The sequence below is a fragment of the Thalassophryne amazonica genome, unplaced genomic scaffold, assembly GCF_902500255.1.
Source record: "Thalassophryne amazonica unplaced genomic scaffold, fThaAma1.1, whole genome shotgun sequence".
NCBI lineage: Eukaryota > Metazoa > Chordata > Actinopteri > Batrachoidiformes > Batrachoididae > Thalassophryne > Thalassophryne amazonica.
The window spans coordinates 105,645-121,893 of NW_022986322.1; the positions used below are offsets into that span (position 1 = coordinate 105,645).

The window sequence follows — 16,249 nt, forward strand, 5'->3', positions numbered from 1 at the left end:
TTCGATTGAAAGAGCTCTGAGAAATAGTTATATTACTTAAAAAATGTTTATGGTTAAGAAAATGCAACTTTACAAGGTTAATCTAAAGATGTAAATTTACTTCTCCGCTTGGCTCGTTCAGAGTTGACTGGCAGTTTAGTGAAGTGATGGAGTCTGTGCTGGTCGGTAGTTGGCAGAGACCGCTGCTCCACTTCTTTTAGCTCTTGGTGATGCCGTAGCATGTGGTTTTGAGGATTTGTAGTGTTTCCGAAGTAATTGACATTCATTTTGCAGATTTAGCACACTGCATAAGTCATGTCCTTCTTATGCAGCAAATAATAAAATCCAAAATGCGCCCAAACATTTGCCTTCAGCAAAGACGGTGCTGAATGAATTAGCTTTTCGCCCGTAATGCGAAGCTACAGCTTCCAAATGTTTGAAGCACACCAGACCCTCCACTAGCGGGGACGCTGCAGTACGGAGACCGTTGCCTGACAAACAGTACATGCAGCGAGTAAGCAAGAAAATGTTTTAAAAAATGCTTTTTAAAAATCCATTTTTGAACTTTTTGGATCAATTCAGAATCTTAATAAATAAGATCCTCTCACTGTGATTGATCATATAGGTTGGTGAGTTTTTCCTGTCCGCTGTCCCCTCGCTGTGATTGATCATGTGGGTTTGTGAGTTTTTCCTGACAGCTGTCCCCTCGCTGTGATTGGTCAGGTGTGTTGGTGAGTTTTTTCCTGACGGCTGACCCCTCAGTCTGATTAGTCCGGCGTGTTGGTTAGTTTTTCCTGATGGCTTTCACCTTGGTGTAATCGGTCAGGCATGTTGGTGAGTTTTTCTGCACAGCTGTCCCCTCGCTGTGATTAGTCAGGCGTGTGGGTGAGTTTTTCCTGACGGCTGTCCCCTCAATGTGATTGGTCAGGCGTGTTGTGAGTTTTTCCTGACAGCTGTCCCCTCGCTGTGATTGGTCAGGCGTGTTGTGAGTTTTTCCTGACAGCTGTCCCCTTGCTGTGATTGGTCTTGTGGGTTGGTGAGTTTTTCCTGACAGCTGTCCCGTCGCTGTGATTTGTCAGGCGTGTTGGTGAGTATTTCCCCATGGCTGTCCTCTTGCTGTGATTACTCAGGGGTGTTGGTGAGTTTTTCCTGACACTTGGCCCCTCGCTGTGATCAGTCATGCGTGTTGATGAGTTTTTTCCTGACGGCTGTCCCCTCGCTGTGATTGGTCAGGCGTGTTGTGAGTTTTTCCTGACAGCTGTCCCCTTGCTGTGATTGGTCTTGTGGGTTGGTGAGTTTTTCCTGACAGCTGTCCCGTCGCTGTGATTTGTCAGGCGTGTTGGTGAGTATTTCCCCATGGCTGTCCTCTTGCTGTGATTACTCAGGGGTGTTGGTGAGTTTTTCCTGACACCTGGCCCCTCGCTGTGATCAGTCAGGCGTGTTGATGAGTTTTTTCCTGACGGCAGTCCCCTTGCTGTGATTGTTCAGGCGTGTTGGCAAGTTTTTCCCGACCGCCGTCCCCTCGCTGTGTCTGGTCATGTGGGTTGGTGAGGTTTTCCTGACGGCTGTCCCCTCCCTGTGATTGGTCAGGCGTGTTGGTGAGTTTTTCCTGACAACTGTCCCCTCGCTGTGATTGTTGAGGCGTGTTGGTGAGTTTTTCCTGACAACTGTCCCCTCACTGTGATTGTTGAGGCGTGTTGGCGAGTTTTTCCTGATGGCTGTCCCCTTGCTGTGATTGTTCAGGCGTGTTGGCGAGTTTTTCCCGACCGCTGTCCCCTCGCTGTGTCTGGTCATGTGGGTTGGTGAGGTTTTCCTGACGGCTGTCCCCTCCCTGTGATTGGTCAGGCGTGTTGGTGAGTTTTTCCTGACAACTGTCCCCTCGCTGTGATTGTTGAGGCGTGTTGGCGAGTTTTTCCTGATGGCTGTCCCCATGCTGTGATTGTTCAGGCGTGTTGGCGAGTTTTTTCCCGACCGCTGTCCCCTCGCTGTGATTAGTCAGGCAGATTGGTGAGTTTTTCCTGATGGCTGTCCCCATGCTGTGATTGTTCAGGCATGTTGGCGAGTTTTTCCCAACAGCTGTCCCCTCGCTGTGATTGTTCAGGCATGTTGGCAAGTTTTTCCCAACAGCTGTCCCCTCGCTGTGATTGGTCAGTTAGGTTGGTGAGTTTTTCCTTACGACTGTCCCCTCACTGTGATTGGTCATGTGGCTTGGTGAGTTTTTCCTGATGGTTGTTTCCTCACTGTTATTAGTCAGGCGTGCTGGCGAGTTTTCCCTGACTGCTGTCCCCTTGCTGTGATTGGTCAGGCGTGTTGGTGACTTTTCCCTGACTGCTGTCCTCTCGCTGTGATTGGTCATGTGGTTTGGTGAGTTTGTCCTGACAGCTGTCCCGTCGCTGTGATTTGTCAGGCGTGTTGGTGAATTTTTCCTGACGGCTGTCCTCTCGCTGTGATTACTCAGGGGTGTTGATGAGTTTTTCCTGACACCTTTCTCCTCGCTGTGATCAGTCAGGCTTCTTGGTGAGTTTTTCCTGGTGGGTGTCCCCTTGCTGTGATTGTTCAGGCGTGTTGGCGAGTTTTTCCCAACTGCTGTCCCCTCGCTTTGACTGGTCATGTGGGTTGGTGAATTTTTCCTCACGGCTGTCCCCTCGCTGTGATTAGTCAGGCGTGTTGGTGAGTATTTTCCCATGGCTGTCCTCTTGCTGTGATTACTCAGGGGTGTTGGTGAGTTTTTCCGGACAGCTGTCCCTTCGCTGTGATTTGTCAGGCGTGCTAGTGAGTTTTTTCCTGACGGCTAACCCCTCACTGTGATTCGTCCGGCGTGTTGCTGAGTTTTTACCGATCGCTGTCCTCTCTCTGTGATTGGTCAGATGTGTTGGTGAGTTTTTCCTGACAGCTGTCCCCTTGCTGTGATTGGTCGGGCGTGTTGGTGAGTTTTTGCCTACCGCTGTCCCCTCACTCTGATTAGTCAGGGGTGTCTGCTGTCCCTTCGCTGTGTTTACTCAGGAGTGTTAGTGAGTTTTTCATGACCGGTGTCCTTTCGCTGTGAATAGAATAGAATAGAATAATTCTTTATTGTCCACTGATGTGGAAAATTGTCTTTGGCTCACAGCACAAAAAAGACAAAAAAACAGTCATAAAACATTCATACAAACACACGAATAAAACAAAAATAAGATACATAAAATACATGGAAGTAAAAGAAGAAATAGAATAAGACCTAGTAAGATAAATAAAACGTACAGTAAGATCTAATAAAATCAAATAAAACAGAAGTAAAGCAGTTCAGGTTTAATTTGTGGAGTGGTCACTTTTTTGAGTTCATTATGGTGACGGCATTTGGTATAAAAGATTTTTTGAAAGAACCTTTGGCCAGAGGAGCTCTGTAGCGCCTCCCAGACTTCAAGAGCTCAAACTGACAGGACAGAGGATGAGAGCTGTCTGCCAGGACTCTCTCAGCTTTCCTCCTCATCCTGTCAGTGTAAATGTGGGCCAGAGTCTTCTGGGGTTTTCCCACAATTTTCCCCGTCATTTTTACAATTCTATTTAATTTGTCCTTACATTTACAACTCAAGTGACCAAACACAAAGATGAAATGTTAAAATACTGCGGTATTGTATCACTTCCTGTTCCGGAGCACAGCAGTGTTTTTCTGTATCTGTTAGCTGTATAATCTGCGCAGTTAGATTGATCTAGTTACCTAGATAACGATTTGTTTCACAGTGTAATCTTCACGTGCCTTAACTAAAGCACTCCTTCTGCTGAATCACCTCTAAATTATTTACACATTATTCACTTTGCGTGTTTTTAGGAATCCGCTAGCTTAGCGCAGCTACTAGCTCTTAGCCAGTTTAGCATGGCGGCTTCTCCTGTCTCTCCTGCACTTTTCTGCTCTGGGTGTGAAATGTTTAGTTATTCCTCGGCCTCCTTTAGCAGTAATGGTACTTGTAATAAGTGTAGCTTATTCGTAGCTTTGGAGGCCAGGCTGGGCGAATTGGAGACTCGGCTCCGCACCGTGGAAAATTCTACAGCTAGCCAGGCCCCTGTAGTCGGTGCGGACCAAGGTAGCTTAACCGCCGTTAGTTACCCCCTGGCAGATCCCGAGCAGCCGGGAAAGCAGGCCGACTGGGTGACTGTGAGGAGGAAGCGTAGTTCTAAACAGAAGCCCCGTGTACACCGCCAACCGCCAATTTGGTAAGATTGTAATTCACGTTGGCAGTAATGACACCCGGTTACGCCAATCGGAGGTCACTAAAATTAACATTGAATCGGTGTGTAACTTTGCAAAAACAATGTTGGACTCTGTAGTTTTCTCTGGGCCCCTCCCCAATCGGACCGGGAGTGACATGTTTAGCCGCATGTTCTCCTTGAATTGCTGGCTGTCTGAGTGGTGTCCAAAAAATGAGGTGGGCTTCATAGATAATTGGCAAAGCTTCTGGGGAAAACCTGGTCTTGTTAGGAGAGACGGCATCCATCCCACTTTGGATGGAGCAGCTCTCATTTCTAGAAATCTGGCCAATTTTCTTAAATCCTCCAAACCGTGACTATCCAGGGTTGAGACCAGGAAGCAGAGTTGTAGTCTTACACACCTCTCTGCAGCTTTTCTCCCCCTGCCATCCCCTCATTACCCCATCCCCGTAGAGACGGTGCCTGCTCCCAGACTACCAATAACCAGCAAAAATCTATTTAAGCATAAAAATTCAAAAAGAAAAAATAATATAGCACCTTCAACTGCACCACAGACTAAAACAGTTAAATGTGGTCTATTAAACATTAGGTCTCTCTCTTCTAAGTCCCTGTTGGTAAATGATATAATAATTGATCAACATATTGATTTATTCTGCCTTACAGAAACCTGGTTACAGCAGGATGAATATGTTAGTTTAAATGAGTCAACACCCCCGAGTCACACTAACTGTCAGAATGCTCGTAGCACGGGCCGAGGCGGAGGATTAGCAGCAATCTTCCATTCCAGCTTAATAATTAATCAAAAACCCAGACAGAGCTTTAATTCATTTGAAAGCTTGACTCTTAGTCTTGTCCATCCAAATTGGAAGTCCCAAAAACCAGTTTTATTTGTTATTATCTATCGTCCACCTGGTCGTTACTGTGAGTTTCTCTGTGAATTTTCAGACCTTTTGTCTGACTTAGTGCTTAGCTCAGATAAGATAATTATAGTGGGCGATTTTAACATCCACACAGATGCTGAGAATGACAGCCTCCACACTGCATTTAATCTATTATTAGACTCTATTGGCTTTGCTCAAAATGTAAATGAGTCCACCCACCACTTTAATCATATCTTAGATCTTGTTCTGACTTATGGTATGGAAATAGAAGACTTAACAGTATTCCCTGAAAACTCCCTTCTGTCTGATCATTCCTTATAACATTTACATTTACTCTGATGGACTACCCAGCAGTGGGGAATAAGTTTCATTACACTAGAAGTCTTTCAGAAAGCGCTGTAACTAGGTTTAAGGATATGATTCCTTCTTTATGTTCTCTAATGCCATATACCAACACAGTGCAGAGTAGCTACCTAAACTCTGTAAGTGAGATAGAGTATCTCGTCAATAGTTTTACATCCTCATTGAAGACAACTTTGGATGCTGTAGCTCCTCTGAAAAAGAGAGCTTTAAATCAGAAGTGCCTGACTCCGTGGTATAACTCACAAACTCGTAGCTTAAAGCAGATAACCCATAAGTTGGAGAGGAAATGGCGTCTCACTAATTTAGAAGATTTTCACTTAGCCTGGAAAAAGAGTCTGTTGCTCTATAAAAAAGCCCTCCGTAAAGCTAGGACATCTTTCTACTCATCACTAATTGAAGAAAATAAGAACAACCCCAGGTTTCTTTTCAGCACTGTAGCCAGGCTGACAAAGAGTCAGAGCTCTATTGAGCCGAGTATTCCATTAACTTTAACTAGTAATGACTTCATGACTTTCTTTGCTAACAAAATTTTAACTATTAGAGAAAAAAAATTACTCATAACCATCCCAAAGACGTATCGTTATCTTTGGCTGCTTTCAGTGATGCCGGTATTTGGTTAGACTCTTTCTCTCCGATTGTTCTGTCTGAGTTATTTTCATTAGTTACTTCATCCAAACCATCAACATGTTTATTAGACCCCATTCCTACCAGGCTGCTCAAGGAAGCCCTACCATTATTTAATGCTTCGATCTTAAATATGATCAATCTGTCTTTGTTAGTTGGCTATGTACCACAGGCTTTTAAGGTGGCAGTAATTAAACCATTACTTAAAAAGCCATCACTTGACCCAGCTATCTTAGCTAATTATAGGCCAATCTCCAACCTTCTTTTTCTCTCAAAATTCTTGAAAGGGTAGTTGTAAAACAGCTAACTGATCATCTGCAGAGGAATGGTCTATTTGAAGAGTTTCAGTCAGGTTTAGAATTCATCATAGTACAGAAACAGCATTAGTGAAGGTTACAAATGATCTTCTTATGGCCTCGGACAGTGGACCTCATCTCTGTGCTTGTTCTGTTAGACCTCAGTGCTGCTTTTGATACTGTTGATCATAAAATTTTATTACAGAGATTAGAGCATGCCATAGGTATTAAAGGCACTGCGCTGCGGTGGTTTGAATCATATTTGTCTAATAGATTACAATTTGTTCATGTAAATGGGGAATCTTCTTCACAGACTAAAGTTAATTATGGAGTTCCACAAGGTTCTGTGCTAGGACCAATTTTATTCACTTTATACATGCTTCCCTTAGGCAGTATTATTAGACGGTATTGCTTAAATTTTCATTGTTACGCAGATGATACCCAGCTTTATCTATCCATGAAGCCAGAGGACACACACCAATTAGCTAAACTGCAGGATTGTCTTACAGACATAAAGACATGGATGACCTCTAATTTCCTGCTTTTAACTCAGATAAAACTGAAGTTATTGTACTTGGCCCCACAAATCTTAGAAACATGGTGTCTAATCAGATCCTTACTCTGGATGGCATTACCCTGACCTCTAGTAATACTGTGAGAAATCTTGGAGTCATTTTTGATCAGGATATGTCATTCAAAGCGCATATTAAACAAATATGTAGGACTGCTTTTTTGCATTTACGCAATATCTTTAAAATTAGAAAGGTCTTGTCTCAGAGTGATGCTGAAAAAACTAATTAATGCATTTATTTCCTCTAGGCTGGACTATTGTAATTCATTATTATCAGGTTGTCCTAAAAGTTCCCTAAAAAGCCTTCAGTTAATTCAAAATGCTGCAGCTAGAGTACTAACGGGGACTAGAAGGAGAGAGCATATCTCACCCATATTGGCCTCTCTTCATTGGCTTTCTGTTAATTCTAGAATAGAATTTAAAATTCTTCTTCTTACTTATAAGGGTTTGAATAATCAGGTCCCATCTTATCTTAGGGACCTCATAGTACCGTATCACCCCAATAGAGCGCTTCGCTCTCAGACTGCAGGCTTACTTGTAGTTCCTAGGGTTTGTAAGAGTAGAATGGGAGGCAGAGCCTTCAGCTTTCAGGCTCCTCTCCTGTGGAACCAGCTCCCAATTCAGATCAGGGAGACAGACACCCTCTCTACTTTTAAGATTAGGCTTAAAACTTTCCTTTTTGCTAAAGCTTATAGTTAGGGTTGGATCAGGTGACCCTGAACCATCCCTTAGTTATGCTGCTATAGATTTAGACTGCTGGGGGGTTCCCATGATGCACTGTTTCTTTTTATTCACCTCTTTTTGCTCTGTATGCATCACTCTGCATTTAATCATTAGTTATTGATCTCTGCTCCCCTCCACAGCATGTCTTTTTCCTGGTTCTCTCCCTCAGCCCCAACCAGTCCCAGCAGAAGACTGCCCCTCCCTGAGCCTGGTTCTGCTGGAGGTTTCTTCCTGTTAAAAGGGAGTTTTTCCTTCCCACTGTCACCAAGTGCTTGCTCATAGGGGGTCATTTTGACCTTTGGGGTTTTTCTGTAATTATTGTATGGCTTTGGCAATCTAAAGCGCCTTGGGGCAACTGTTTGTTGTGATTTGGCGCTATATAAATTAAATTGATTTGATTTTGATTTGATACTCTCAATATGTGCAGAATACACAAGCTCTAAAATCTGCAGATTAACACCAAGACAACTCAGTCTTCTGAGAAGACTGAGTCGCTGTGAACATTTCTTAAAGATAAAATCAGTGTTTTCAGAGAAGCTCAAGTGACTATCAAGAACTGTACCAAGATATTTAAAAGTTTCAACCGTTTCAACAAGCTGGCCATCGAGTGAAACTGGCTGCACGGTCAGTTCTTGCTTTGTGTGAAAAACAAGCTCCTTTGTCTTAGACACATTGATTTCCAGCTGACTGTCGAGACACCAAGCTTCAAGAGCCTTAATGTGAGCGAGATAGGAGGCTTCACCAGAGGAGTCACACTTCTGTAGCAGGCTGACTAGGGCCATGTCATCCGCGTATTTAATCAGTTTAAAGTTTGTGTCATTAACTGCAAATTCGTTTGTAAAAAGAGAGTATAGCAGAGGTGAAAGAACGCTACCCTGTGGGCAGCCAGTGCTTATGATGAGCTCTCCTGACAGAATGTTGTTAGCACAAACTCTTTGAGGGCGACAAGACAGAAAGTCTCTGATCCAGAGCATCAGGCCCTTTTCAACATTTAAATCAGCCTTTTCAGAAGAATATGTAATTTCATAGAATTAAAAGCTGCACTGAAGTCTACAAACAAAACCCGAGTGTATGCTTTAGCAAGTGAAAGCTGCTTTGAGATCATGTCCAGCAAGATCAATCCGGCATCATCAGTACCTCTGTCCCTCTTATAGGCAAACTGCAGAGGGTCTAGTTCACGTCAGGACGTCAACTAACACTCTCTCCATAGTTTTACATAATATGGAGGTTATGGCAATGGGCCGAAAATCTTCAGGTTTGCTTGCCCCTGGCTTTTTTGGTATAGGCCTTATTATGGAGAATTTTCAAGATTTGGGCACTCCTGTGACAAGAAGGGAATTAAACAATCTGGAAAAGACTCCTTTTAATTGAGGAGCACAGTCTTTGAGTAGACGGGCTTTCAGGCCATCTGGGCCAGTGGCTTTGTTTGGCTTCAGTTTAGAAAGACTTTTAGCCACGTCATCCTCAGTGATAGCTGTGGGAGCTCCTGCTGGAAGATTTTATTCCTGTTTATCATCCACTTTACCAAATCTACAGAAGAAACGGTTTAACTCATCAACAAAACATTGATTAATGGTTGTAAGAGCATCACATTTCTTACTGGATTTGCCCATCAGTGTATTTAGACCTTCCCAGGCTTGTTTTATATTGCCACTGAAAAATTTACTTTCTACCTTATTCTTTTACTCAATTTTGATTGATTCCTCACCGCTGTCCCCTCGCTCTGATTAGTCTGGCGTGTTAGTGAGTTTTTCCTAACCAGTGTCCTTTCTCTGTGATTCGTCAGGTTTGTTGGTGAGTTTGTCCTGACGACTGTACCCTCGCTGTGATTTTTCAGGCGTTTTGGTTAGGTTTTCCTGACGGCTGTCCCCTCGCTGTTATTGGTCAGATGTGTTCGTGAGTTTTTCCTGACAGCTGTCCCCTCGCTGTGATTAGCCTGGAGTGTTAGTGAGCTTTTTCCTGACGGCTGACCCCTCAGTCTGATTAGTCCGGCGTGTTGGTTATTTTTTCCTGATGGCTTTCACCTTTCTCTGATTGGTCAGGCATGTTGGTGAGTTTTTCTGAACAGCTGTCCCCTCGCTGTGATTAGTCAGGCGTTTTAGTGAGTTTTTTCCTGACAGCTGTCCCCTCGCTGTGATTGGTCAGGGAGGTTGGTGAGTTTTCCCTGACGGCTGTCCCCTCAATGTAATTGGTCATGTAGGGTGGTGAGTTTTTCCTGACGGCTGTCCCCTCGCTGTTATTGGTCAGATGTGTTCGTGAGTTTTTCCTGACGGCTGTCCCCTCGCTGTGATTAGCCTGGAGTGTTGGTGAGTTTTTCCTGACGGCTGTCCCCTCGCTGTGATTAGCCTGAAGTGTTAGTGAGTTTTTTTCCTGATGGCTGACCTCTCAGTCTGATTAGTCCGGCGTGTTGGTTAGTTTTTCCTGATGGCTTTCACCTTGCTCTGATTGGTCAGGCATGTTGGTGAGTTTTTCTGAACAGCTGTCCCCTCGCTGTGATTAGTCAGGCGTTTTGGTGAGTTTTTTCCTGACGGCTGTCCCCTCAATGTGATTGGTCATGTAGGGTGGTGAGTTTTTCCTGACGGCTGTCCCCACGCTGTTATTGGTCAGATGTGTTTGTGAGTTTTTCCTGACCGCTGTCCCCTCGCTGTGATTAGCCTGGAGTGTTGGTGAGTTTTTCCTGACGACTGTCCCCTCACTGTGTTTGGTCATGTGGCTTGGTGAGTTTTTCCTAATGGCTGTTTCCTCACTGTTATTAGTCAGGCATGTTGGTGAGTTTTTTTCCTATGGCTGTCCTCTCGCTGTGATTACTCAGGGGTGTTGGTGAGTTTTTCCTGAACCTGTCCACTTGCTGTGATTGGTCAGGCGTGTTGACGAGTTTTTCCCGACCGCTGTCCCCTCGCTGTGACTGGTCATGTGAGTTGATGAATTTTTCCTTACAGCTGTCCCCTCACTGTGAGTGGCCATGTGCGTTTGTGAGTTTTTCCTGACCGCTGTCCACTTGCTGTGATTGGTCAGGTAGGTTGGTGAGTTTTTCCTGACAACTGTCCCGTCGCTGTGATTAGTCAGGCATGCTGGTGAGTTTTTCTTGATAGCTGTCCCCTCACTGTGATTGGTCAGGAGTCTTGTTGATTTTTTCCCTTACAGCTGTCCCCTCACTGTGATTGGTCATGTGGGTTGGTGAGTTTTCCCTCACGGGTGTCCTCTTGCTGTGATCGGTCCGGCGCGTTGATGAGTTTTTCCTGACACCTGTTCCGTCGCTGTGATTGGTCAGGCAGGTTAGTGAGTTTTTCCTGTTGGCAGTCCCCTTTCTGTAATTGTTCTTTCGTGTTGGCGAGTTTTTCCTGACCTCTATCCCCTCGCTGTGATTGGTTTTGTGGGTTGGTGAGATTTTCCTGATCGCTGTCCCCTCACTGTGATTGTTCATGTTGGTAGTGAGTTTTTCCTGACACCTGTCCCCTCGCTGTGATTAGTCAGGTGTGTTGGTTAGTTTTTCTTGATGGCTGTCCTCTTGCTGTGATTACTCAGGCATGTTGGTGAGTTTTTCCTGACAGCTGTCCCTTCACTGTGAATGGTCAGGCATGTTGGTGAGTTTTTCCTGACAGCTGTCCACTCGCTGTGACTTGTCATGTGGGTTGGTGAGTTTTTCCTTACAGCTGTCCCCTCACTGTGAGTGGGCATGTGGGTTTGTGAGTTTTTCCTGACCGCTGTCCACTTGCTGTGATTGGTCAGGCATGTTGGCGAGTTTTTCCCGACCGCTGTCCCCTCGCTGTGACTGGTCATGTGGGTTGGTGAGTTTTTCCTTACAGCTGTCCCTCACTGTGAGTGGGCATGTGGGTTTGTGAGTTTTTCCTGACCGCTGTCCCCTCGCTGTGACTGGTCATGTGGGTTGGTGAGTTTTCCCTTACGGGTGTCCCCTTGCTGTGATCGGTCCGGCGCGTTGATGAGTTTTTCCTGACACCTGTTCCATCGCTGTGATTGGTCAGGCAGGTTAGTGAGTTTTTCCTGTTGGCAGTCGCCTTTCTGTAATTGTTCTTTCGTGTTGGCGAGTTTTTCCTGACCGCTATCCCCTCGCTGTGATTGGTCATGTGGGTTGGTGAGGTTTTCCTGATGGCTGTCCCCTCACTGTGATTGTTCATGTTGGTAGTGAGTTTTTCCTGACACCTGCCCCCTCGCTGTGATTAGTCAGGCATGTTGGTGAGTTTTTCCTGACAGCTGTCCCTTCACTGTGAATGGTCAGGCATGTTGGTGAGTTTGTCTGGACCGCTGTCCCCTTGTGCTGTTTAGTCAGGCGTGTTAGTGAGTTTTTTCTGACCGGTGTCCTTTCGCTGTGATTGTTCAGGCGTGTTGGTGAGTTTTTCCTGACAGCTGTCCCTTTGCTGTGATTGGTCAGGCGTGTTGGTTAGTTTTTCCTGACCGCTGTCCCCTGCTCTGAATAGTCATGCGTGTTAGTGAGTTTTTCCTGACCTCTGTCCCTTCGCTGTGATTGGTCAGGCATGTTGGTTAGTTTTTCCTGACCGCTGTCCCCTTGCTCTGATTAGTCAGGCATGTTAGTGATTTTTTTCCATACTGGTGTCCTTTTGCTGTGACTTGGTCAGTTTGTTGGTGAGTTTTTCCTGACGGCTGTACCCTCTCTGTGATTAGTCAGGCTTGTTGGTGAGTTTTTCCTGACAGCTGTCGCCTCGCTGTGATTGATCATGTGGGTTGGTGAGTTTTTCCTAACAGCTGTCCCGTCACTGTGAGTGGACATGTGGGTTTATGAGTTTTTCCTGACCGCTGTCCCCTCGCTGTTATTTGTCAGGTGTGTTGGTGAGTTTTTTCTGACGACTGTCCCGTCAATGTGATTGGTCATGTGGCTTGGTGACGTTTTCCTGATGGCTGTCCCCTCTGTGATTAGTCAGTCATGTTGGTGACTTTTCCCTGACAGCTGTCCCCTCAGTGTGATTGGTCAGGAGTCTTGTTGATTTTTTTCCTGACGGCTGTCCCTTGCTGTGATTGGTCAGGCGCGTTGATGATGTTTTTCCGGACACCTGTTCCGTCGCTGTGATGGTCAGGCAGGTTAGTGAGTTTTCCTGATGGCTGTCCCCTTTCTGTATTGTTCAGGCGTGTGGGCGAGTTTTTCCTGACCGCTATGCCCTCGCTGTCATTGGTCATGTGTGTTGGTGACGTTTTCCTGCCTGATCGCTGTCCCCTCGCTGTGATTAGTCAGGTGTGTTGGTGACTTTTCCCTGACAGCTGTCCCCTCAGTGTGATTGGTCAGGAGTCTTGTTGATTTTTTTCCTGACGGCTGTCCCTCGCTGTGATTGGTCATGTGGGTTGTTGTGTTTTTCCTGATGGGTGTCCCCTTGCTGTGATTGGTCAGGCGTGTTGATGAGTTTTTCCGGACACCTGTTCTGTCGCTGTGATGGTCAGGCAGGTTAGTGAGTTTTCCTGATGGCTGTCCCTTTCTGTAATTGTTCAGGCGTGTGGGGCGAGTTTTTTTCCTGACCGCTATCCCCTCGCTGTCATTGGTCATGTGTGTTGGTGACGTTTTCCTGCCTGATCGCTGTCCCCTCGCTGTGATTAGTCAGGTGTGTTGGTGATTTTTCCCTGACAGCTGTGCCCTCAGTGTGATTGGTCAGGAGTCTTGTTGATTTTTTTCCTGACGGCTGTCCCTTGCCTGTGATTGCGTCATGTGGGGTTGTGTGTTTTTCCTGACGGGTCAGGCGCGTGATGAGTTTTCCGGGACACCTGTTCTGTCGCTGTGATTGGTCAGCAGGTTAGTGAGTTTTCCTGATGGCTGCTCCCTTTCTGTAATTGTTCAGGCATGTGGGCGAGTGTTTTTCCTGACGCTATCCCCTCGCTGTCATGGTCATGTGTGTTGTGACTTTTTCCTAACCTGATCGCTGTCCCTCGCTGGATTAGTCAGGTGGTGTTGGTTAGTTTTTCCTGACGGCTGTCCTCTTGCCTGTGATTACTCAGGCATGTTGGTGATTTTTTCCTGACAGCGGTCCCTTCACTGTGATGGTCAGGGGTGTCCGCTTGGTCCCTTTGCTGTGATTGGTCAGGCATGTTGGTTAGTTTTTCCTGACCGCTGTCCCCTCGCTCTGATTTGTCAGTGCATGTTAGTGATTTTTTCCTGACCATTGTCCTTTCGCTGTGATTTGTCAGGTTTGTGGTGAGTTTTTCCTGACAACTGTCCCCTCGCTCTGATTAGTCAGGCATGTTAGTGATTTTTTCCTGGACCATTGTCCTTTCGCTGTGATTTGTCAGTTTGTGGTGAGTTTTTCTGACAACTGTCCCCTTGCTGTGATGAGTTAGGTATGCTGGTGAGTTTTTCCTGACATCTGTCCCCTCGCTGTGATTGGTCAGGAGTCTTGCTGATTTTTTGACGGGCTGTCCCTCGCGTTATTGGTCATGTGGTTGGTGTGTTTTTCCTGAGGGCTGTCCCTTTGCTGTGATTCGTCAGGTGTGTGGTGAGTTTTTCCCTACGGCTGTCCCCTGCTGTTGATTGTTCAGGCCTGTTGGGGACTTTTTTTTCCCTAACCGCTGTCCTCTCGCTGTGATTTGTCGTGTGGGTTGGTGAGTTTTCCCTGATGGGTGTCCCCTCGCTGTGATTGGTCAGGCACGTTGAATAGTTTTTCCTGACACCTGTTCCGTCGCTGTGATTGGTCAGGCAGGTTGGTGAGTTTTTTCCTGATCACTGTCCCCTTGCTGTAATTGTTCAGGCATGTTGGTGAGTTTTTTCTGACCGCTGTCCCCTCGCTGTGATTATTCATGTTGTTGGTGAGTTTTTCCTGACCGCTGTTCCCACGCTTTGATTGTTCAGGTGTGTTGGTGAGTTTTTCCTGACCACTGTCCCCTTGCTCTGATTAGTCAGGGGTGTCCGCTGTCCCTTCGCTGTGTTTAGTCAGGCGTGTTAGTGAGTTTTTCCTGACCGGTGTCCTTTCGCTGTGATTGGTCAGGTTTGTTGGTGAGTTTTTCCTGATGGCCGTACCCTTGCTGTGATTAGTCAGGCGTGTTTGTGAGTTTTTCCTGATGGCTGTTTCCTCACTGTTATTAGTCAGGTATGCTGGTGAGTTTTTCCTGACGGCTGTCCCCTCTCTGAATATTCAGGCGTGTTGGTGTCTTTTCCCTGACCGCTGTCCCCTCGCTGTGATTTGTCAGGCATGTTCGTGAGTTTTTCCTGACGGCTGTCCCGTTGCTGTGATTAGTCAGGCGTGTTGGTGAGTTTTTCTCACAGCTGTCTCATCGCTTTGATTGGTCAGGAGTGTTGCTGAGTTTTTCCTGATGGCTGCTCCCTCGCTGTTATTAGTCAGGCATGTTGGTGAGTTTTTCCTGACTGTTGTCCTCTTCCTGTGATTGGTCAGGCGGCTTGATCAGTTTTCGTAATTGCTATCCCCTTGCTTATATTGCTCAGGTGGTTTTGTGAGTTTTTCCTAACTGCTGTCCCCTCTCTGTGATTGGTCAGGCGGGTTGCTGAGTTTTTTCCTGACAGCTGTCCCCTCGCTGTGATGAGTCAGGTGTGTTAGTGAATTTTTCCTGACTGCTGTCCTCTCGCTGTGATTGGTCAAGCGGGTTGATGAGTTTTCGTGATTGCTATCCCTTTGCTTTTATTGGTAAGGTGGGTTTGTGAGTTTTTCTTGACTGCTGTCCCATCGCTGTGATTTGTGAGGAGTCTTGCAGAGGTTTTTCCTAACTGCTGTCCCCTTGCTGTGATTAGTCAGGCGTGTTCGTGAGTTTTTCCTGACTGCTGTCCTCTCGCTGTGATTGGTCAGGCGGGTTGCTGAGTTTTTGTGATTGCTGTCCTCTCGCTGTGATTAGTCAGGCGAGAGGGCTGAGTTTTTTTCCTGACCACTGTCCCCTCGCTGTGATTGGTCAGGCTGGTTGGTGAGGTTACACCTTAGTCATGTGAGGCATCTTGAGGCAGCTTTGATGTGATTTGGTCCTGGTGTGTCATCACTCTGGAGCGAGCAACAAGCACGGAATTTTGCATCGATGTGTTTGTGTGAATGGGTGAATGTGAGGCATAATTGTAAAGCGCTTTGATCATCTGATGCAGATGGAAAAGCGCTTCATCAATGCAGTCCATTTACGATTTAGCTGTCCAGCTCTCTGTCCCACCTGATGGTTTTCTTTTTCAGATTAAATTTTAAATGTACAGAAATGTTATATATTTGCTAAAATCATGTGGAATCATCAATTCGTGATTGACCGGTTGATTGTTTTCATCAGTCTTCTGTGTCTCCGTGGCAGGTGATTGGATGCCGCCTGCGTCTTCATATTGATGGCTATTCAGAGTGCTATGACTTCTGGGTAAATGCTGATTCACCAGATATTCGACCACCTGGCTGGTGTAAAGAAAACAACCATAAACTCCACCCACCTAAAGGTAAATATTGTCAGCCACAGCCTTTGATCTGGGACATTAATTCTACGTGTGAGTACAATATTGTTGGTGTTCTGGAAGACATCGCACAGCGTGTTCGCTGTGTGCATGACTCGTGGCTTCTGACATTAACACTTAATAATAAGTGGATCTGTGGGGCAGATACTGGACCAGAAAACAGTAGACCAGGTTTCAGTTCCAGGTGTATGATTCAGGAGACCTGTTTGTATGTATGTGTGTGTATATATATATGTATATATTA

The 16,249-nt window shown here is 45.9% G+C and overlaps 1 protein-coding gene across 1 annotated transcript in view; it reads left to right on the forward strand.

Annotated features, from left to right (window-relative positions):
- Positions 1–16,038, forward strand: part of LOC117506057 (lethal(3)malignant brain tumor-like protein 4) — a gene marked incomplete at its 3' end in the record, with an annotated part of 42,574 nt that extends 26,536 nt beyond the window's left edge. The window contains exon 5 of the mRNA XM_034165582.1: positions 15,855–16,038. Coding sequence (XP_034021473.1) covers positions 15,855–16,038 — 184 coding nt within the window. The remainder of the gene's footprint in view (positions 1–15,854) is intronic.
- Positions 16,039–16,249: the final 211 nt, after the last annotated feature.